We start from the raw sequence: 24,937 nt of genomic DNA on the forward strand, positions 1-24,937 counted from the left end.
GACTGATCTGCTTAGGTTGGTTTTCCACTACTTAAAGCATCTATCTATGCACACAAAAGCATAAATTCCTCCTCCTCACCATACTCACCACCAATATAAATTGTTTTCTAGCTGAGCACAGGTATAAAGGGCACAACAGTGTAAAGAAACAATTCGCTCTCCTTGAAGTTCTGAGTAAGTCTGTGCAGTATGCTCTAACTTAGAAGCCACAGAACTTAAAGTTTCATCCACCCATGTAGCAACCTAAAGAAGAAAACAGAATCTTAAATAAAAACAAAAAACAAATAATCTTTTCAAAAGGATTCCTGTCAAACGAGGGCACAGGGAGATAGTCTCTATGAATTGAAATGCTGATGCTTTGAATTAAATGCTAGAAAACAAAAATAATTCACAAAAAAGACATAGTAAGACCAGAAACTAATATTTTTTTCACACATAGAAATCAAAATAACAGGAATAAATGTATAAAATCTGAACCAAATTCACTTTTAAGGCATTAATCAAAAATAAACATTTGTTTTAACAATCTTAAAAAGAACTTAGTGACTCTAAAGCCAAACTGATAATGAGGAATAATATCTATTCTTTCTCAATTTTTATTTATAGTTGTTCACTATCTCCTCTATTCTCAACATTTACCTTGAATAAATTTTCCTTCCCTTAAAGTAGAAAGCTGCTTCTAAAAATTGAATTACTTGGGGTGCATGAGTGGTTCAGTGGTAAAATGCTCACCCGCCATGTAGGAAATCTGGGTTCAAGTCCCAGCCCATATATTCAACCAAAAAATTGGATTACAGTACAGAGATAAGGTAGCCAACAAAAAAATTACAACTGAGTTACTGTGTTAAAAGACCTGAAACACTTTGTATTTATGGGGCAAGTTAGACAGAAAATAAGAAGATGGAAAAGGGGTAGAGGAAGAAAACCAAGAATTTAAGCACGAAATCAATGCGAAATGTTTCATACCTTGTTATTTTCTGTAGCCACAGTTGCTCTGATGCTGTTTGCAGACAGGAGAACAATCTTTTCACTGGTTAATCCCAAAAATGTTGCTCGTGGATGATGTAATGAAGGATTCTTTGAAATCATAAGAAATGATTACTATCTGTTGATATGTAGGGCTATTTGATACAAGGTTTAATATAACAAAATACCTGCGTATTTCGATAAGGCTCAGATTCACTCCACTTCCACTGATAAAGTTCTCCTTTACTGCTGACAGCCAAAAGCTCAGAATATAGAGCCCCGATACAGATGAATTTTGTCCCATCCTATAAAGTAAAAATAATACATTGCCATAAAGAAAAAGTTTCTTGACCTACTGATTTGAGCACTGTCACTTTAAACACTGGATTAAATCTATCTCAATAATGTGAACCCAAAAAATCACAGCTATCCAGAGTTCTTAGCTCTGCCTACAAGGCCCTCTAAAACAAGGCCCTGGCTCACTCTCTGAACTCGCTCTACTCCAGGCACACTGGCCTTCTTTTTCTGATTCTGGACCGTGTCCACCTTGATTCCACTCTAGGACTGCTGTCCTTGCTGTTCTTTCTGTTAGTGTTTCTCTTTCCAGGTGGCTCACTTCCTTTCTTTATTCAATTCTGTGTTCAAATGAGACCATCTCTGACCATACACTCTACAAAACCACCACTTTCATATTATTTTTCTTGCCCTTTCTTTTTAGTTCACAGAATTTGTCAAACTCTAACATATCATATGTACTTATTTATACCATCTGTTACTCAAACTTAAGTTTTGTCTTGTTCACTGTATCCCTAGAACTTAGAACAGTTCCTGGCCACACATTAGTAGGCACTTGATAAATGTGCTGAGTGAATGAAGCCAAAAGCAAACATACTAACAAAAGAACAAGGCGTTAAAGCGACCACATCTGTGTCGCAAATTCCTTAGATTCAGATTCTCCTCTCTGTCTATTGCTCTTATTGAGACCTTCACAATTCCCTCATAACTGACTCAAAAGATTTTTCCCATTCCTATCTTCCCAATACTTGCCTTCTTAAACACAAACACAATGAAACAAAACCCTACCAATCTCACCATGTTGTTTCTTTAAGGACTACTGGTGGCTTCCTGGTGACTGCAGAACAACATCTCAACTCCATGGTAAGCTGCCTAGAAGAACTCTTTACAGTCTTACTCTATCTTACTTCTTCTGCTACTCTCCACCACAAAGCAGCAAGTCTGAATTCCTCACTGTTTGTCAAACACAACCATCATCTTTCAAGACTGTAGGCCCATGGTTGGTATTTTTGGAAAGCCTTTGCATCCTGGTCACTTAACCTTCAAAATGCCGCTTAAATATTATCTGTTCTGGGAAGTCTTTGCCAAATCTCTCAGGTAGTATTAGTGATTCCCCATTCTGGGCTCCTACAGTACTTTATTCATACTTTCAGTCTAGCACTGATTTCAATAGAAACATGTATCTGAATGTTTTTCTTCCCCACTGAGATTTTTCTTGTGGGAGGGTCTATGTCAGTTACCACTATATTCCCATATGCCAGCTTGGCACATGGTTACATAGTAAGAACACAATGATTACTGAACAAACAAATGAATCTTAACTCTAACTTTTCAAACAAGTGACATGTCAGAACAGTACAATGCTAAAAAAATTCATCCCTATAGCAAGAACATGGTGGCACAAGGCCCTCTCAAAACTAGGCCCTATCAGTACTGACTCGTCTATACCTTTCAGAGATTGAACACTGCTCCGCTGTGGGACTCAGATGGAGGCAACATGCAGGCCCTAAAAATTCATTATGGGTCAACGTAGATGAATGGTACAACCAACAGTTAAAGAAGATGATGGAAAAATGGTCAAAGGTACTTTGCTGTAAGACTTGCAGACTGTCTGCCCTTATCGGCCAAACTCAATGATAATACCTGAATCACAATCTCAGGTAAAACAGTCAACATCTAAATTTCAGACTATATGGAAAACTTTTCAGAACAGAACTGCTCTCCTCAGTAGTTTCTATTCATCTCCGGGGCTGTTTCTTACTTCCTGTCCTTCTTCTCATTATTATAATTACTTTTTACTAGGGAGGAGACACACATTTCAGATCTGTAGGAGGAACAAATAAGTAGCAGTAACATCTACGTGCTAGCCACTGAAGACAGAATGGTGATCAAGAAAGGTCTGTGTAGCATTATAGTAAAGCTAGGAGAGTAACGTTAATTAAGTATAATAACAAACTGGGATAAATACTACAAAGGCAGTAAAAGGGGGCGTGGGTGCATAATAAGAAAAGAATAGAGGGTCCGTAAAACTGATTAGGTAGAACAGTGAGACAGGCCTCTCTGATGAGGTGACACTGAGACTGAGAAGCAAATGATAAGAAAGTGAAATCAAGCCCTGGGAAGGGAACTTGATGTGCTTAGATTCTGACACAGGAAAAAACTGGGCAAGTTCAAAGAAATGAAAAAGGTCAATTCAACAGGCATCTGCTGACTGAGAAAGGAAGGTGGGAAAAATGAATGTGATAATCAGGAATAGATTCATGCAGAGTTTTGTTGGTTACAGTTAGGAATGTGGGTTTTATTCTTAACGGATCAATGAGAATGAGGGGCTTTACCAAAAAGAAAAAAGAGTAGAATACCCGTTATAACTTAGCAATGATATAAAGTAATAATTAATTTTATTTTAATATTATAAACAAAAACATAAAAACCAACTTATTGAAAGAGTTCGGGGCTCTGGGATCACAACTCATGATAAACTTTTAACATACTTTAGAGGAAGGAAAATGTCTCACCTGAAAACTGCTGTGCTCTTTTATAAGAGAAAAAGAATTAAGTAACTCAATGCATTTCACTTTTTATAGACACCTAGAAGCTTAGGACTCAACAGTGACAATGCTATCCTAGGTTTTGATATATATATATCAAATATATATTCCTCCAAGTAGGTTTTGATTTTCTACTTTTACCTTAACTGTCCTATAAAAAATACTTAACCTAAAAATATATTGAGCATTATTCATATGAAACAGAACGAAGAACCTATAAACAAGCAAAACACCTTATAAAGGATTGGTAAAACTATGGCACATTTATTCATGCAATGTAACCCTAAACATTAATTTTTAATGCTGTTAGAATACTGAGCACAATGGAAAGTTATTAAACTCGTAGGTGAATATATAAAACATTATAAAGGACACACCCACACCCACATATATACTGAGAAAACACTGGAAGAATATATATCAAAATGCTAACAAAGATCATTCTCAAGAGTTAGCTGTGAGCAATTTTTACTTTTTTTTAAAGTACTCATATTTTTTACAAGAAGCACATTAATTTTTATTTTAAAAATATTAACATTAACTTATTATAGACAACTTAATAAGGTATATTTTGTATTACCTAACATCTACTTGTTACAAAGCACTTTTATATGTTTTATACTGTTTATCCATCACAAGTCTGTGAGACAACATTTCCACAGATTACAGGTGAGAAACCAGCTTCTGTGGAGCCCACTGGCTTACTCAAGGTCATACAGCTAGTCAGTGGCCAGCTGGGACTAAGCTTGGGACTGTGCACACTAAACCAGTTTTTATTCCCAGTGCACCATAGTAGATCAGTCACAATCAACTTGTTGTAAAAGTACTGATAAGAAAAATAAAAACCACCAGAGGGTGTTTTAGTTGCAAATTTTGAGAAACCTGACCAAAACACAGGGAGGGGAGAAAAAACCAACACCATTTCTTTGGATGTTATCACAATTGAACACGTATTTATCAGACATTTCTTATACCAAACTGCCCAAGTAAAATGAGTAATTTTCAAAAGCCAAACACATGCCAGCTTCTAAGCACAAAAGAAAATAATTCAGATTTTATCAGAAGATATTATTTAAAATATCTAAATTTAAATGAACGCAATGTTTCCATATTTTGTTGGGTTAAACACTGTGCAAGCACACTTGAGACAATGTAGAAAAGATACTTTCAAACATTCTAGACTACAGGACATCTTCCTGTTAGAGATATTTCCAATGAAAGATAATAGCGCTACCCTAAGAACCCTGTTTCCTATTGCTTCTTGTCTACTTCAGATTGATTCATGTAAAAACTTATTTGTATTTAGAGAAACAAGACAATCAAGTACAAACAAAAGGACAGAATTTTAACTCACTCATTTCTCAATATCACAGAAAACAATGCTTATTGTTTTAATGAAATACCAATAGCTGCTTCTGAGCAAGTTGAGAACTGCTTCAAACCAACAAGAAAAAGTAGGGATGGAATGCATGTTTCCTTTGAAAACTGATAGTTTGTAGCTCTTTTTTTTTTTAAACAAAAATCCTATCATTTCAAGCTGAATCTAATCAGTAAATCTGCAACTGTCTGGATAACACAAACAGGTCATCAATTAAACTAGAAATCCCTTCCCAAAAGTAAGACAGACTATTAAAAATATGATGGACAGCTGGCGTTTTCATTGCTGGGCTCAGCGACCCAGCCACCTTCTGTGGCAGGAACATGGGTATTTTAGGACAATTCAGATACACTGAAACAAGGCCTACAATAAACACCAACAATCTCAATGAGTTTAACTTCTGGCAGAGATGTGTATAATTACTGATGAAAATGACAATAAAATTGGAGTTGAGACCAAAAAGAACTGTCACCTGAATGAAAACATTGACAAAGGATTATCGCATCGAGCTTTTAGAGTCTTTTTAGTCAACACTGAAAATAAGATCCTACTGCAACAGAGATCAGATGCTAAAATTACCTTTCCAGGCTTTTTTTTTTTTTGGCCAATACTTGTTACAGTCATTCATTAAGTAATCCAGGAGAACTTAGAAGAAAATGATACAACTGGAGTAAGATGAGTAGCACAGAGGCATTTAAAAGCTGAATTAGGAACTCCCACAGAAGAGTTCCTCCAGAAGAAATTAATTATGCTACATGAATTCACTACAAGGCTCAATCTGATGGTATATGGGATGAACATGAAATTGAAAATGATTTTTTTTGTAAGGAAGAATGTAACTTTGGATCCAGATCCTAACGAGTAAAAGCTACTATTATAGGTCAAAAGAACTGGAAGAACTTCTGAAAAAAGCAGCCAGTGGTGAAATTAAGGTAACTCCTTGTTTTAAAATTATTGCAAAGAGTTTCCTCTTTAAATGGTAGGAGAATTTAAATCATTTGAATCAGTTTGTTGAACATGAGAAAATATACAGAATGTGAAAATGGGGGTGAATAATTAATTAGTCAAGTACTGAGAATTTCTATACAGTCCACGAGATTTTTTTTTTTTTAATCTGGTTCTCTATTCAGAAAACTCATTTGATACACTGATACTTTTACAATTAGACTTGGGGTAGAAAACACCAACTTCTTAATGTTATTTCATATGCCCCATCCATATGTACTGTTCTTTGTAGAAGATAATTAAGAGACATTAACAAACTTTAATAGTCCACCTCTAAATAGGTAATGGGAAAACAGGCATTAATTCAAATAACTTACTAACAGACTTTCTCAAGTATCCTAACATAAGACAGAATAAAAACATCTATGAGTACCAGCACTTACAACTGAATATTAGATAAAATAATTTCTAAATTACGGTAGGATGAATATTTTTACAGTCCCCACAACCACCAAAAAAATCTGACTTCCAAGTAATAGAGGAAAAATAGTTTCCTCAGTCATAAAAATGGGTCAGATTTAATTTCTTATGTATTTTAAAATTCCAAGTGTACTATTGTGCTCAAAATTAAAACTATTTTGTAGTGACTTATATGGTGAGGATGTAGAAACTATTCTGCGAAATTATGCAATAATTATCAAGACTGTTTTTAAAACCCCAGTCTAAATTTTTTTTAAAGCCCTCATTTGGAGAGTAAATATTTATTTGTATGACTATCAACTGTCTCATGCACTGTACTTCACATTCTTGAGGATAGGCACAGTGTCTAGTTCTGGTGATCACTATAGCCCCAGTACCTAGGAAAACACAGGGTAGTGGGCATCAATCAGTCAACATATGTCTGTGGCATGGAGTAGATGAGTTGATAAATGCATACTCTTCAAATGCTCAGGTTTCCAATCGTTGCCCTGAGCATGAAGTTCAAACTCTGCTGAGCTGGAACTTCCTACTGGGTTCCTCCTGAGGCCCTCTACTCTTGGTAATCCAGTCTCTCAACCTTCTTGTACCTGCAGTAGATATCAAGTGTATCATGATTCCCTACTTTCCTGCACTCTCAACCTACCTTTCCAATGCATATCAAGCTTGCCCCCCACCACCCCAAATCTTCAACTCCTCATGGATCCTTTCCAACTCTCCCCACAACCAATTTTGGTACCACAGATTGTCTGTTCTTTCACATGGTATTTATCCAATACCCTTGTATGATAGTTTTGTATGTCATCCTAAAGTTACCTAGAGGTAAGATCAACTTTTCCTTTAATAGGTCTCCGCATTCTCTTTCTGAATGTAATATTCAGCCCTGACAATGAACACCTAACGGTATTTGTTGATAACTGTGATATAATGCTTACCAATTTGATTAGTTTAAGTTGTTTTCTTTTCCTGAGTTGAAATTTCTGCTGTCTAGATTTCAATCATGAGCTAATAAAAAGGATTTTTTTCAAAGATGCTCTTTTTAATTAGATTTTTATTTAATAGGAGGAAAAGGTTACACTTTGCTTTATATACGCCTCTATTCCTCCATTCCTTCAACATCTAAACAAAAAAACATACTAGAGTCTGTACAGTGTCAACATATCATGGTCCCTTCAGAAACTGTCTCTGAGAACAAGTTGTACCTAAAAACAGTAAAAGCCACCAAAAGGCTGGCTAAATCTAACAGGCTGTTCAGGAACCAGGAAAAATACTTGCCAAATGTGTACTCTTCATGCATCCCTCTATTACTTTCTGTCAATATGACAAAGACACAGCCCTAATACGATCTAGGCCACAAAAATAAAAACAGTGAACAACGTAAGAAAAACAAAATGTCCAATCATTTAAATCACTTTCTATCATATGAAGTAAAAGTAGAAACCTAGTTTTATGGAAATAAGAAAACACAACTGAAGAGAGATTTGGCAGCTATGAGAGAAAACAGAATAACCTTTGCTCCCAAAGAGACTGATTTAAAATTCATGTTTCTTTATGCATTCAAGCTTTTCACATGAGCTGAATGCAGAAGCAAATCAATTAACTACATCAAGACTCACAATAACTGTGGAAAAATAAACAAATTCAGAAAGTTAAATGTTATTTCCCTTTAATATCCCAAATTCAAAGAGAAAAAAAATCTTTATCAGACTCTCCTTATCTGCTAAAGATTAACCTCAGAGTTCTCATTTTCTTTTAGTTTTCTTGCACTCAAGAACATTTCCTATCCAACTGGCTCAGAAAATAAGAAACAAGAATGTGCAAAAAAAAAAGGCAAAAAACATATGGCTTCCTATACATTCCTTTGAAGATGAATTATCAATCACTTAAGAAAATGAAACTTACACACCATCAATAGGATGAATCAATTCTATGGCAGTGATGGAGTTTTAAAGATCCAAATCAATTTAACAAATCCTAGAAGCCACTCAATGTACTGCCCTCAGGAGGCAGAGCAGAGTTCTCCCAGTCCATCCCTATTCACCTGACTTGATCTCTCACAGTGGTCATGGCAAAAGTTCTGCCAGGATTCATTTCCAGAAAATGGGGCAGCTAACTAATCACAGAAACAGAGATCCCTCATCTTGCCCTGACAGTGCATGCTGTGTCACTGACCACAAACTCATCCAACAGAAACCTGAAGCCAACTTTTTTATTCTTACTACAGCTCATCTGTCATTACAAAACAAATTTCTACCAAAGAATATACCATCAATCATAACCATAATTATGACGAGAAGTTCTGAAACAGAATGCTGATATGTTATATAGAACTACCAACCTGATTTCTGATTTACTTAGTCAAATAGAAAGAAAAATAGTATCACTGAACATATCCCATTAACACAATTCATGCAGTGCCAAATAAAGATGCTGTGCTTATATTTTAAAACTAAACAAAAATATCACTTTATGGCTGTGCATATTAGTTTTTGACTGGTTACTACAGAAATCCAAAATAAACAGAACGCTTCTCAGAAAAAAAAAGGGAGGGGTGTTGGAAGGGAGGGGAACAACTTGCTACAAATCAATTTAAATGGAGGGGATGCGAATTTTTTCCAAATACCTTATCAGGCCACCATTGCAAATCTTCTCCTAGAGATACTGGACTTTGAACAGGTGTATTCTTCTTGTCCAAGTTTGTCTCTCCTTCCTTGCTGGTAGAGCCTCTTTCATTATCAAATGAGGCTCCATCAAGCCACCTTCGTTCACGTAAACGTAAAACGGATTCACGTTCACGTAAGAGTTCAGAGTCTCTCTCTAAGGGAAGAAGGAGAACTGGTATGCAATTGGGTCACACCAGTGGGATAAAAGTAAGCCACTCTCTAGTAAAGACCCTTCGGGATGCAACTAACAGCAGTTGATCTACTCAAAAAATTAATATAAATGTATATCTAATAAGCCTGACATGCAACATTCAAAACGTTAACCCTTTCAAAAGTATATATAAAAATTATATACACTATTATTTCTTTAAAGCATGTAGAGGCAGACTTTTCTGTATTTCAACTACATGTTTTTAGAGCAGAATGACTCTATTTTCAACTGGATTTTAGTATTTTTTTAAATGAAATTTTAAAGTGTTGGCCTTCATTAAAAATGCTTAAGGTAACTTTTATTCTCTATCAGGAAACTTGTATAACAAAATTAGAATCCCAACACATTAGAAACATATATGCAAGCCAATAAAAAGAATATGTTAGAATACTGCTATTAAAAAAAAAGCGCCAAGAGGTTTGAAAAAGCTAAAATACAAATCCATTAACATAGACTAACTAAAAAATTTTTGATAATTCAACCCCTTGTTTGGAATAATTTTACAAGGCTAGGTTTTTATGAATAAGTTTTATTTAAAATTTTTTGAGGATTGGACAAGTTTTCTTTTTTTCAATTGAAAGATTTCCTTACCAAAATACTTCCCCTCCAAGTGGTCTACAGACTTTCAAAAGCAGTTTTCCTCAGTTTGCTTATACGCTATTTTTAAATGAGATAATAAACTTTCCAAGAGTTGGCTAATAAGAGTTAGAAACAATATTGAGTTGAATCATATGAAATTGCCGTTTATGCAGGTCCAAATAAACTACCAGCAATCTCATAAGCTTCAAACTAAAAATAATGCCTATGAGCAGGCCAAGGTGGCTCAGCAGGCAGAGTTCTCGCCTGCCATGCCAGAGACCCAGGTTTGATTCCCGGTGCCAGCCCATGCAAAAAAATAAATTAAATAATACCTACACAGAATGGACATAGGAGGAAAAAAAAAATTCAAAAGCAGTTCTTTGTGTCAGATACTGAATATGTGAAAATGCAACAGAATGCATTTCAGGCAGTAAATTTTTCATTTATTTTAATATTAGTAATGCTATTATGTAATAGATTTCAATATATTATAAGATCATCATAGTCTGTTATTTTTAAAGTCTGCTTTTAAGCATTAGGTTATTTGCAGCAATATCTTAATATAGCATGGCATCTTTCCCACTCTACTAATCATTGGTAAATAATATAGCTGATTCTGGGCCATTATTTGATTCAAGTAATATTACATTCTAGAAAGTAAAAATATTGCCTTAAAAAGTTGTAATGCAAGGTAAAGCTATATCAACATATACAGAAAGATTAACAATGACTTAAAAATCTTCTCTCTTAACTCTATGTACTATACCTTTAAAGGATTTAAGTTTTGAAAACAGTATTTTAAGAAGATAAACATTTCCATGTTTATTACTGCCTAAGCCCATTCCAATAAGTTTTTCTCATATTTCATTCTTCCATTTAGCCAGGATTTTAAAACAGAACAGTAACTTTATTTTAATCAAATAAACTGAGGAGACCTGTTTTCTGAATGCTGCATGTCACTATAAAGTAGAATTCTGCTTTTAGTTTAGAATCCATACTTCCTATTAGGTAAGTCAAATTCCTTGATACATATTCCACAAAGTAGGTAAGACCATCTCCAAAATACAACCCGGTTTTAATTTAGAGCATCCAAAAACACCAATAAGGAATGATTCCATTTAGTGCAATATAAAGGTATAAATTCAGTGAATTGTTCACCATTATCTCTCCATTCAGCCAGCCAGTAATCTAAAAAGAAACAAATGCAAAATTACCTCGAGATGAGCCTAGCCTGGAAAGTGATGAACGACGAAAAGAAGGGTAACCAAAATAGCTAATGTCTTCAGAAAACATGGCATCCGCGTCAATAATGACACTTGGGTGGGCAGAATGAATGTCAGCATCAAGAAGAGACATGAGATCCTCTGTAAACAGAAACAAATATGAAGCAGCTATAGAGAGAACATCTGGAGGTCACTGAAAGATGTCTAAAAATCAAAACAGACTAAAATCAGAGACTATTTAATTACCTGAAGAGGAAAAAAAGTAATAATTACCTAGAATATACAGTTAACATTTTTAACACAAAATTCAAGAAACATCAAATGGATACTTGTTACTTGAGCTACATGCTAAATAATCACAAGAAAATAAAGATCACTATTTAAAATATAATAATTGTAGCATCATAGGGATAACAGGCAAAAATCTAAATGTAGTTCAATATGATAAACCATATTCAGTAATAAAGTCATCAAAAAATATCCCTCCATAGTTATCTGTCAGCCAGTGATAATAAAGCCATGCACATACATCTTTATTGGAACCAAACAGAAGTCTACCAAGCAACAACATTTCCACGTTTTCTCTTAAAAGGAACTTTACAATCAATTCAAACAGCACTGCAGTGAGAATAATCCACCACCTTGAAACAAAAAGACAGAAAATCATTTGTTCTTTAAAATTCCACTCCCTTGTCAAAGGAGCATTCCCAAAATGAGATAACTATGATGATGATCCACCAACCTCCAGGTAAGTAAGATTCACTGGCTGTATCATCCCCATCATCTCCATCTTCATCATCCCGGCTAAGTAAATTATTTACAGCGAGGTTTACATCAAGATTTGTTCTCTGAAGTTCCCGGATAATGACACTTCTGGATTTGCCTTGTAAAACAACCTGAGCCTGAAATAATAAAAACAAAGTAGAGGGCTATGGTAATTTCTTTTCATTTAAGGCCTTTATCAAAATCTAGGATCAATACAGAAAAGTAGGATTTCACAATTTAGGATAAGTCAAGACTATGGTCTGCTATATTCATTAAACCTCACCTTGTTCTGTTATGTTAAGTATTCTCCAATATCCGTACCTGTGAAATCAACTCCTCTGGAATGACAGATGCTGGAATAACTGGCTGGGGTTGACTGCCCAAAAGCCCAGAACCTCGATCCCGTCCTGTCCGAATAACTCTAGTCTGTCGGCGGGAATCTCGAGCTCCAGCTGATGACCTACCAGAGGATCCTCCTCCACTTCCACCCACTCCTGAACTCCAGCGACTTCTAAAAATTGAAGAATTTAGAGAATTTGCATTTTAAACAATCATTCTGAAAAGATCACTTTGGGTTTCATTTTCATTCTCTTTAACAGTTATTTGTTCTAATGACAGACAGTATTTAACACTGTTTTGACAGAAAAATTAGGTAATAGAACTTTAAAATAACATTGCTCCAAAAAAAGGTGTTAAGTATAAATGTATTACTTTTTGGAAATGTAATAAGCACACTTCTGCATCTTTAAAAATAATTCTTAAAAGACCTCCATACCATAATAATGTAAGTACACTGAGGTAAGTAATGTGAAACGATAGAGGGAGAAGGGCTGAGGATATATGAAACCAGAAGGAAAGATAAACAATAAAGATTGAGATGGTACAATCTGGGAATGCCTAGAGTGTACAATGATAGAGACTAAATGCACAATTAAAAATGTTTTTGCATGAGGAAGAACAAAGGAATGTCAATATTGCAGGATACTGAAAATAGTCATTCATATTTTAAAACTTCAACTTCTGTGTGAGACTAAAGCAAGAAATGTTTATTTGGTACAAACTTTTTATTTTGACTAGTGCATTTTCTAATTTAACTTATATGGACAGTTTACCTGAACACCATAAGTACATGGAACCTTTAATAGGGCATGAGATTTTGTAGGTTTGTTCAGTGTGATACCCTCATAAATCCCAGAGTGATTTGAATGGTGAATAAAGATATATTTGCAAAATCCCCTTGGGGGAAGGGCAAGAAAGGGGAAAAATTCAATTTCCCCATTTGGAGTATTTCTGATATTCTAGCAAGCAGTGGGGGACAACCAAATCAATAGGGCGAGCCCTCAATCTTGGGGTTTGCCCTATGAAACTTATCCCTGCAAAGGATAGGCTAGGCTTACTTAAAACTAGGCCTAAGAGCCACCCCCAGAGAACCTCTTTTGTTGCTCAGATGTGGCCTTTCTCTCTCAGCTGACACAGCAAGTAAGCCCTCCCCAACCTCTATGTGGTACATAACTCCCAGATATGTAAATCTCAATGGCAACATGGGACAGAAACCCTAGGATGAGCTGGATGGAACTCAGCATCAAGGGATTGAGAAAACCTTCTCAACCAAAAGGAAGAGAGAAATGAGACAAAATAAACTGTCAGTGACTGAGAGATTTGAAACAGAGTTGAGAACTTATTCTAGAGGTTATTCCTAAGCATTATACAGATATTCCCTTTTTAGTTCACTGGAGTGGTGTATTGGAGTGGCTAGAGGGAAGTACCTGAAACTGTAGAGCTGTGTTCCTGTAGCCATGTTTCCTGAAGGGGATTATATAATGATATAGCTTTTGCAATGTGACTATGTGATTGTGAAAACCCTGTGTCTGATACCCCTTTCATCTACGGTATGAACAGATGAGTTAAAAATACGGTTAAGAAATAAACAAATAATAGGGGGAACAAAAGTTAAAATAAATTGAATAGATTGAAATACTAGGGGTCAATGAGAGGGAGGTGTAAAGGGTATTATGGCACATGAGTTTTATCTTTTTTCTTTCTTTTGCTGGAGAGATGCAAATGTTCAAAAAACAATCATGGTGATGAATACCACGAGCCACTGATTGTAACCATGTCAAGAATGTTTGTATGTTGTTTATAGTTATAAATTTAAATTTTTAATTAAAAAAGAAAAGAAGATCTGCATACCACATACTTCTAGTCACATACCTAAAAATAAAAGACTACATCTTGTCTCTCTATGAGACCAATGACATAACTATCAATATCACACGACACAAAAAATAAAATTCAAGAGTTTGGAGTTCAAAGTACTTTTAATGGAATAAAATATTCGTCTGGAAAGGTAGTATCTCGTTAATATTTTACTATAATAAATATTAATATTTATTACCACCTTGACCAAGGTGAAGCTACCATTTAAAATGCTCTATTTACTCATTTTTCCAGAAGTATGAGAAAAGGACTTAGAAAGGGCATTAAGTTTACATCTTCACTTACATCTTTACTTATTGCCTCAAACATGAGAATTCAGAAGCTTTAATTCAACTAAGCAAGTTAACTATAAAACAATTGCTATTCTGCATTCAATCAGATCTTAGAGAAAATGGTTAAACAAATCATTTTAGCCTGTAAAATTATGACAGTACTAATCCTCTTTAAAGTGAATCTAGGATGGGCCATGTTGGCTCAGCCATGCAGAGTTCTAGCCTGCCATGCCAGAGACCCAGGTTCGATTTCCAGTGCCTGCCCATGCAAAAAAAAAAAAACACCGGCAAAAAAACCTGTAAAGTGAATCTAATACTTGGAGATCATTCAACCTAAAAGGAGGTACTTTACTCCCAACTCTTCACCACGTTCACCTAAGACTAAACAAAAACTTCAATCTCCCATTGCAAACACTTAGTTTAAATTTTATTTTCCAACTCATTTATGTGATATACTTTGAATATCTAAACCAAAAGCAGTTCTAAGATCAGTAGACATTAAACTTCTTGGCCTGTCTTCTCACTTAAACAGAAAGCCCAATCTCTGCCTAAACAAACAAAAAACTTTAAAAAATTGTGCAGTAAAATGAAAAAATCTCCAGAAAAACTGGTGTCATCTTTTTAAAAGCCTTCTCTACTTGTTCATGCTTGCTACCACTTCATGTTTATGCAGTATCTGCCAAAAATAATTTAAGAAAAGCATATTGAGCATTCTCAGGGCTACAGTATGAAACAGTACTTATTTCAGCTACAGAATAGATTTTAGATATGAAATGTTAAATAATGATTCAAAGGCCCAAAGAGTAACAAAAAGGCTTCATTCATTACATTAAAAAACCTAAAGCCATGTTATGAAAGAAAACACTATTCTAAAAAGTAGATATTCTTTTCAAGTTACATATATTAGAATAATTCTCCAACAGAAAATAATACAGGATAAATGAAACACATAAATAGGAATAGTCAAATCAAATATTAACAGTTTCTATAAAAGTTACAAAACCTAAGTCTTTTGGGTAGAAATACTCTTTTGGAATTTTTGAATATTCAAAAGATCAAATATATTATTTCAATTTGAAAACAGAAAGAACCACACCAAAGAGTCTAAAAAAGGTCTTAATTAGGGTGACAATATGTCCTGTTTGCCTGGGTAATCCTAGTTTAAAAGCCTACTGTCTGGATCTAATAATTTATCTCAAAACTGCCCTATTTAGACAATAAATTACATAGTCAACACAGATATCATTAATAGGTAGCTTAATATTTCCACCAAGGAATGCAATACCATTTTTCCTCCAAGCAAATAAAGCTAGAAACATGATCAAATACACTATCCAAGGGCAGACCATGGTGGTTCAGTGGCAGAATTCTTGCCTGCCATGGAGGAGACCTGGGTTCGATTCCTGGTGCCTGCCCAGGTTAAAAAATAATAATAAATATATATATATAAATATATATATATATATACACACATACACACACACACACATATACACACACATCTGCTCCTGAACAGCCCTTACAGGTATCACAAATTCAAATCTCCATCAAGGGTACAGATAGGTTACATAAATAAGTGAAGTCAAGACAGCAAGGAAGAGTGAAGAATATCTGCCTATCTAAAATATTTGAGTTATTTTCTTAAAACACAGCTAGTTTAATCCATTTAAACACCACTGGCTGTCAGTCTACAATCTTTGCTAATGAAAATCCTCAACCAAGGTTAGTCAAAAGACAATGTCAAAATATCTCTGGCTTGACCTTAATCTGACTATTTTTAATGGCAGATACCAGGTTTCCCTAATCTTACCTGCTATGTGGTGTTTTTCCTATCAGAAACCAAACAACCCATCAGTCTCCCTACTTCAACTGCTCCTGAACATTCTTCTCCCAGTATGCTACCTAGATAAAGATCAATATATTAAGCATACACTAACAGAAGTTTATTGGTGGTCACAAAGCTAGCACTGGAATCAGTGATTCCTTTTAGCTATAAATATAGTGAGTCATATAATTTGTAATATTATACAGTAAAAAATACTGGAAAGATCTGCTTCTACTTTCTATAACTTGCATTTCAAATTAATCCTACCATTCTGATTCTATTATGTCGTGTTCAAGGTACACCTTAAATGACTTGAAATCAACTGAGGAAATCATACCTACTATGCAATTAGTTGACAGCTGCCACCTTGAAGCCCATGGTTGGACAAATGTTTTCACTAAACTTGCTTGGGTAAAAAAGTATATCTATCATCAAAAACAAGGAAAGTCGGTGGGCAATGGTGGCACAGTGGCAGAGTTCTCACCTGCCATGCCGGGGACCCGGGTTCATTTCCCAGTGCCTGCCCATGCGAAAAAAAACAAGGAAGTCTAAGAAACTGAAAAAGCCAAGAAGAGCCTAAGAGAGACACGGCTAAAAGTAATGTGGTGGGTATCCTGAATGTAATCCTGGAACAGAAAAAGGATATTAGGTAGAAACAAAGAAAATCTGAAAAACTACAGCTTTTAGTTACTGATAATATATCAATGTTTGTTCATTAATTATAAAAAATGTACAAACAAATAACATAAGGCATTAATAACAAGGGAAACTAAGTATAGTGTATATAGGAGCTCAGTATTATCTTTGAAATTTTTCCGTCAATCTAAAAACTGTTCTAAAATTTTAAAATAATGCGAGAATGGGATGAATTTGGCAACAATGGCCTTATTTTCATCTATGGCAATAATCTGCCTCTTTGAAAATGGACATCCATTTGTCAGTCCTACTGCCTTCCCTACCTGGCCAGCTTCAACTATTTACAATTACAGTTATCATGCTTGGTTTTTACATTCAAATCCAGAGCTAATTATTAGCTCAGATTCAACCATAAAGGAAGTATGCCACTTCAAACTAATTAAAAGCAGTTTATACCTATCATATATTATGTCTAGTGATAAATAACAGCTAAAGAGATTTTCAAACTAATATCTCCTTTTTAAATACAAATAAACTTCTTTCAATTCTACAAATAAACATGGTGTTCTTATCTTTAACCTTGTTTGAAATAAGTTTAACAAAAATACTAGATTTTTTAAATATCCCCCAAAATAAACGTGAAATAATTATTAAAGGGAGAAAACAGCAGCAGCTAGAAATCTTTAGCATACAAGCCTGTCAATTAGCAAAATCACCAAAGGAAATAATTTTAAAATAAGTTCCATAAATTCTGACTGCCACATTATCCATGCTAATAGAAAAGAAAAACTTAGCAATTATCCCCAAATCTTTCAAATGTGGCTTTTAAATACAAAGATCATTCCTTCTCTGCTTAATGACACCTCTATGAATCCAAAGAGAACAAGCCTGGGCTCTAAAGAGGAGGGGCAGCAAAGTTGGTGGAGATGGTCTCTTTTACACTGATTCTATCTGATAAATGTGGTTTTGAGCTGACTTTCAGGACCCAAGGTCTGCCTATCCAAGAGACTCTAAAATATGCTTGAATTACAAACATCATTTAAGTTTATTGCAATCAACACAGAAACGGAAAAAAATAACCGTACAAAAGTCATTTGTTATGAAGAAAAATATGTTCCATTTTATAAAAGTTCTTGATTTACAAAATAACTGACCCAATTCCACCATTTAGATAGTGACAAGAATTTACATAGAGGTCAACAGAAAAGAAAAACCTTTAAAAAGAGCTTAAATATTGTGGGCATTTGCAAACCCAAATAAAGGTGAACAAATTACTGCCACTGAATTAGTCTATGAGCACTGACATTCTTCAGTATTGCAATTCATGAATCCAAGGCCAAAAGAAAGCTTATAAAGAGTCTATTCTGATGTGTGCACGGGACAGGAAGGGAGAAACAGTCACTAGGGTGTGGCAAGGATGGGGAATGGGGACTCAAAATCCAAATGATTTTCTCTGCATTTTAAATTAGGATTTGTTATTTAACAAATAAGTATGACTGCTAAATCATTATACTGGTATTTCCATTAGTTTCAGTTGTCTTGGAGAAGCTAGAAGAAAAAATGAAAAATCATGGAACTATAACCCATACCAAATTTTAAAATCTGTTCTTCAAGTACTTGTTAAAATGTATATGAAAATTGGGCGGGCCACTGTGGCTCAGCAGGCAAGAATGCTTGCCTGCCATGCCAGAGGACCCGGGTTCGATTCCTGGTGCCTGCCCATGTTAAAAAAAAAAAAAAATGTATATGAAAATGTATTACTTTTTTATATATATGTTATATTTCAACAACAAAAAAATTAGCCCTAATCATCTTTGGAACAGGTCTACAGAGGTTTTATTCATGTTCAAGTATAATACTTTATTTATTGTATTTGATGCAAATTTTATTAAAGTCATAAAATTCCACTGCTTTCTTTTAGTTATTCTGTTATACAATCTATTATAACTGCTTAGAACCAAGTTTATCTTATTAAAAGAGAGGAGGACTTAAATGTAGGACACAATGTGAGCAGCATAATAACAGTAATGGATTATAAACTGATAAAACAAATAACCATGAGTCCATAATGATATAAATAATCAAACAGATACAGAATACAAAAGAAATAAATAGAAGACAGCAAGTTCCTCATTACAGCTGAATTTCAATTAAATCTAAAAAGAATGGTGGAAATTTTAAAAATCACCATTTGGCAAACAAATTAATAATTGTTTCAGGCAAAACTCATCAACTGGATACTAAAAATGTATGCTCAAATCAGTGGGCAAAACTACAATGAGAAACAGGATATTTACATATTCACAAAGTATCTCCCCACAAAATACATATTAATTACAATGGGGAAAACAGTAACTTTACTGTGGTGAAACCTGGCAGACACATTTTAAGTGATGTGCTAACATCACCAGTACAGAGACATGTCAACATCATGTGTCACTGGATGTGATGCACTAATTAGGGCATGCCATCACTTCTGTGGGATTTATGCCAAAAATTTAATACCTGGATTTAATCATGAGGAAACAATAGACAAACCCACATGAAGGATAATTCTACAAAATAACCAGCCAGTTTTCAAAATCATTAGGGTTTCTGAAAGATAAAGATTGAGGAACTGTTACAGATTGGAAGAGATCAAGGAAACATGACAAATAAATAAATGCAAGAGGGGTGTGTCCTGCATTGAATCCTAGACCAAAAATAGTGAGACACTTAGCAAACACTGAATGAATTTTGTAGATTATACATTGTAATAATGTTAATTTCCTGGTTTTGAAAATTATACCATGGTTATTTAAGATGTTACCATTCAACAAAGCTGGATGAATGGCATAAAGGAATGTTTTTTACTATTTTGCAACATTTTGTAGCTCTGGAATTATCTCAAAATGAAAAGTGATCAGTGCAGGATCAGGAATGCCAATGCCACTACATAAACTGATAAACTAAACCAGAGAGAGATCAGCAAACTTTTTCCGTAAAGGGTCGAAGAGTAAATATTTTAGACTTTATGGGCCAAAAGCCTCTGCCACGACTACTCACTTCTGCCAGGACTACTCATCTCTGCCGTTGTAGCACAAAAGCAGCCACAGATGCTAAGAAAAAAAACTGAACACGGCTGTGTTTCAATAAAAACAGGAGGCAGCCAGATTTGTTCAGCAAACAATAGTTTGCCAATCTTTGAACAATCAAGTAATTTTTATCTTTAAAGAAGCTATAAACTTGACATAGTATAGTAATCATCATTCCTTCAATAACTGCAATCAAATTTTTCCAGACCTATTATATGAAATGCAATTTTATTCCTTATTATGTTAAAGCATTCTTTATCCTGTACTCTGTGCACAGGACTTCACAAAGAGACATATAAGATTTTTTGTAGAGCTGTGTCCCAGTAACCATGTTTCTTGATGATGACTGAACAATGATATAGCTTTCACAATGAGACTCTGTGAATGTGAAAACCTTGTGTATGATGCTCCTTTTAGCTACTATATCAACAGATGAGTAGAACACATGGAATAAAAATAAATAATAGGGGGAAACAAATGTTAAAATAAATTTAGTTTGAAATGCTAGTGGTAAATGAAAGTGAGGGGTAAGGGGTATAGTATGTACAATCTTTTTTTTCTCTGTTATCGTTTTATTTCTTTTTTGCTGTCTTTTTATTTTTCTAAATCGATGCAAATGTTCTAAGAAATGATGAATATGCAACTATGTGATGATATTAAGAATTACTGATTGCATATGTAGAATGGAATGATATCTTAATGTTTTGTTAATTTTTTTAATTAATAAAAAAGTTAAAAAAAAAAAAAACAGAGACATATGACATTTTTATAAAGACCAGAGCTACATTCCCTATTAATAGTTCTAGCACAGACTGAGCTAAAGGTTACCCTCAAGTAGATGATCCTCCTCCTACCTCAAAACAAACTCAATTCAGCATAAAAACAAAAAATCAAAGAAAATAAGCACTTTCTCATTTCAGGGATCCCAGCTTTTTAAACTCCGAAGTTTTTTTTATTTTGGACAAATTCAGTGTTCAAAAAAACTAAATCTTTCTTCCTCCCTTTCATTATATTTTGAAACTATTTAAATTGCTTCCCCTTAACTCTCTTATCAGCCTTTGAACACACTTGTAGATTTTGATTGCTTTGGCATTATCTAATATTAACTGGATAATTTTAGAAAACCTGGCTATTCAAGTACCGAGGTAAAATATAAAACAAATAAAATCATCTGTCTCAGAATTTGTGCACGGCTTCTTTAGTTTGACAGTATACAAACTTAAGATAAAATAAATGATAGAGGAGTTGAATATCTAGTTAAAGAGGTATACATTTTAAGTACATTAAAAAAATAACTTTACTAAAGGTTTTAAGACTTAGTAACATGATTTACAGACCAGATTAAATTTATATACAGACATGGATATCAGAAAGAAATGTTAGATTTTTTTACCCAAGAATAAGTCACAAACTATGAGCAAAGATGGTATTATTAAAAATTTTAAATGACATAAGTGACATTATAAATGACATTATAAGCACATGTAAATAACACATTTTTTAAAGGTCAACCTGGGTTAAATGTAATTAGCTTCTGTGAGTTATTTTTATCATGGTGGCTCACATGAGCAACATGAGCTCCCTGCCCAGAGTTCAGGGAGGCTTCTTTACCCCATCACTAGGGCATACTAAAGATGCTAAGTCAGAGTGAGAGCACATACATGATGATGGCACACGTGAATAGATGCCTACATCTGGCCACAACTTACCCCAGGGTGTTGCCTGCCAACCTGCCCAGAGTCTCAGAACCTGAGAGAAACCACGGGGAGTCACTTGTCCTACCAGGCCTCGATGTCCTCCCTGCCCCAGAGTTGCTGTTCAGCTTTGACCTAGGAGAAAAACAAAAGGTAGCACAATCACAAAACAGTTCCCCTGCCTAGGAACAAATATGGAATTATAGGCCTCACTGATCTAGGACTTACTGTGTTAAAACATACCAGACTATTTTCTGATCATTCTTACTAAAATGTATACTTAACATCAAAAAAGCAAACCTAACAATTTGTACCCTCATAACAATTTATTGTTCTTTTCCATTTGAAACTGTTTTCACATTTTAACTGTGAATTAATGTTAAGTAGTAAATTTTCTTTAGATTTTCAAAAGTAATCAGGTTTTCTTCAGAAACAGCCAACTGAAGCTCATCATACATTATTTAGCATCCTTTCATTACTGTTAAATATCAAAATTTTAAAGAGTCTGTTGTTTTTAAATGGAATTACTTACTTTGGAAATATTAAAGGGGAAAACTGTGCTATAAAAATCTCAGTAAAACAGAAAAAGAAATTAAAAACAATTACAAAAAGAAATGATCTCAGTCTAAGAGCAGATCGGACATGGGATCTACCAAATATGTAAAATCACGGGTGACCTGTTTCTTTTTTTTCTTAATTTTTAAAAAGATTTTTTATTTATGAAACATAACCACATACAAACACAAACATTCTTATTATATGATCATTCCATTCTTGTTATATAATCAATAACTCACACTATCATCACATAGTTGTATATTCATCATCATGATCATTACTTAGAACATCTGCATCAATTCAGAAAAAGCAAAAAAAACAGAAAAAAATTCATACATACCATACCCCTTACTCCTTCCCTTCACTGATCACCAACATTTCAATAATTAAATTTATTTTAACATTTATTCCCCCTAATATTTATTTATTTTTAATCCATATGTTTTACTTGTCCGTTGATAAAGTAGACAAAAGGAGCATCAGACACAAGGCTCTCACAACCAGTCACACTATGACAGCCATTTGCATTTCCCTAATAGCCAGGGAAGTTGAGCATCTTTTCATGTGCTTTTTGGACATTTCTATTTCCTCTTCTGAGAAGTGTCTGTTCATGTCTTTTGCCCATTTTGTAATTGGGTTGTCTTTTTGTTGTTCAGTTGAACAATTTCTTTATGTATTCTGGATACTAGACCTTTATCTGATATATCATTTTCAAATATTGTCTCCCATGGTATAGGCTGTCTTTTGTAACTTCTTGACAAAGATCTTTGATGTATAAAAGTGTTTAATTTTGAGGAGTTCCCATTTATTTATTTATTTCTTCAGTACTCATGCTTAAGGTCTAGGAAACTGCCTCCTATTATAAGATTTATAAGATATTTCCATGCATTTTCTTCTAAAAGTTTTATGGTCTTAGATCTAATCTTTAGGTCTTTGATCCATTTTGAGTTAATTTTTGTATAGGTGTGAGATATGGATCCTCTTTCATTCTTTTACATGTGGATATGCAGTTCTCCAGGCACCATTTATTGAAGAGACTGTTCTGTCCCAGGTGATTGGCTTGACTGCCTTATCAAAGATCAATTGTCCATAGATGAGAGGGTCTATATCTGAACATTCTATTCAAATCCACTGGTCACTATATCTATCTTTATGCCAGTACCAGGCATAAAGACCACTGTAGCTTCATAATACACCTTGAAGTCAGGTAGTATGAGGTCTCCAACTTCATTTTTCTTTCTCAGGATATTTTTAGCTATTTGGGGCACCCTGTCCCTCCAGATAAAAAAAAAAAAACCTCCAGGTTATTGGTTTTTCTATTTCTGAAAAGTTTTTGGGATTTTAATTGGTATTGCATTGAATCTGTAAATCAATTTAGGTAGAACTGACATTTTAACTATATTTAGTCTTTCAATCTATAAACACGGTAGACCCTCTCACTTATTTAGGTCTTTTGTGATTTTTTTGGACAATTTCTTATAGCTTTCTTTACATAGGTCTTTTGTATCAAGTTAAATTTATTCCTAAATATTTTATTCTTTTGATTGCAATTGTAAATGGAATATTGTTCTAGATTTCCCCCTCAGATTGTTCATTACTAGTGTATAGAAACACTACAGATTTTTGAGTATGGCTCTTGTAACCTGCCACTTTGCTATACTCATTAGCTCTACTAGTTCTGCTGTAGATTTTTCAGGGTTTTCAACATATAGTATCATATCATCTGCAAACAGTGAGAGTTTCACTTCTTCCTTTCCAATTTTGATGCCTTCTATTTCTTTTTTTTTGTCTAATTGCTCTGGCTAGAACTTTCAACACAATGTTGAATAACAATGGTGACAATGGAAATCCTTGTCTTGTTCTTGATCTTAGGGGGAAAGTTTTCAGTTTTTCACCATTGAGCATGATGTTATAGTTGCGGGTTTGTCATATATTCCCTTTATTATGTTGAGGAAGTTCCCTTCTATTCCTATCCTTTGAAGTGTTTTCAACAGGAAAGGATGTTGAATTTTGTCAAATACCTTTTCTGCATCAATCGAGATGATCATGTGGTTTTTCTCCTTTGATTTGTTAATATGGTGTATTGTACTGATTGATTTTCTTATGTTGAACCATCCTTGCATACCTGGGATGAACCCTACTTGGTCATGATGCATAATTCTTTTAATGTGCTGCTGGATTGGATTTGCTAGAATTTTGTGGAGGATTTTTGCATCTATATTCATTAAAGAGATTGGTCTGTAGTTTTCTTATTTTGTAATATCTTTGTCTGGCTTTGGTATGAGGGTGATGTTGGCTTCGTAGAATGAATTAGGTAGCTTTCCCTCCTCTACAATTTTTTTGAAGAGTTTGAGCAGGATTAGTAGTAATTCTTTCTTGAATGTTTGGTAGAATTCACATGTGAAGCCATCTGGTCCTGGACTTTTCTTTTGGGGGAGCTTCTTAATGACTGATTCAATTTCTTTAGCTGTGATTCATTTCTTGAGGTCATCTATTTCTTCTCGAGTCAATGTTGGTTGTTCATGCCTTTCTAGGAAGTTGCCCATTTCATCTACACTGTCGAGTTTATTAGCATAAAGTTGTTCATAGTATCCTCTCATTATTTCCTTTA

At 34.3% G+C, this 24,937-nt stretch overlaps 1 protein-coding gene and 1 pseudogene across 5 annotated transcripts in view; one reads left to right on the forward strand and one right to left on the reverse strand.

Moving 5' to 3' along the window:
• Positions 1-24,937, reverse strand: part of UBR5 (ubiquitin protein ligase E3 component n-recognin 5) — a 152,132-nt gene that overhangs the window by 82,032 nt on the left and 45,163 nt on the right. For 3 of the 5 annotated variants that reach the window (XM_077167399.1, XM_077167395.1, XM_077167396.1), the window contains exons 5-12: positions 21,784-21,903; positions 12,372-12,561; positions 12,028-12,187; positions 11,277-11,426; positions 9,233-9,444; positions 1,155-1,271; positions 967-1,077; positions 89-243 (exon numbers count right to left, since the gene is read on the reverse strand). In XM_077167399.1, coding sequence (XP_077023514.1) covers positions 89-243; positions 967-1,077; positions 1,155-1,271; positions 9,233-9,444; positions 11,277-11,426; positions 12,028-12,187; positions 12,372-12,561; positions 21,784-21,903 — 1,215 coding nt within the window. The remainder of the gene's footprint in view (positions 1-88; positions 244-966; positions 1,078-1,154; positions 1,272-9,232; positions 9,445-11,276; positions 11,427-12,027; positions 12,188-12,371; positions 12,562-21,783; positions 21,904-24,937) is intronic. The other 2 variants (XM_077167397.1, XM_077167398.1) reach the window with 1 other exon arrangement.
• Positions 5,597-6,393, forward strand: LOC143688920 (isopentenyl-diphosphate Delta-isomerase 1 pseudogene; annotated as a pseudogene).

This window comes from Tamandua tetradactyla, chromosome 6 (genome assembly GCF_023851605.1).
Source record: "Tamandua tetradactyla isolate mTamTet1 chromosome 6, mTamTet1.pri, whole genome shotgun sequence".
NCBI classification, from domain to species: Eukaryota; Metazoa; Chordata; class Mammalia; order Pilosa; family Myrmecophagidae; genus Tamandua; species Tamandua tetradactyla.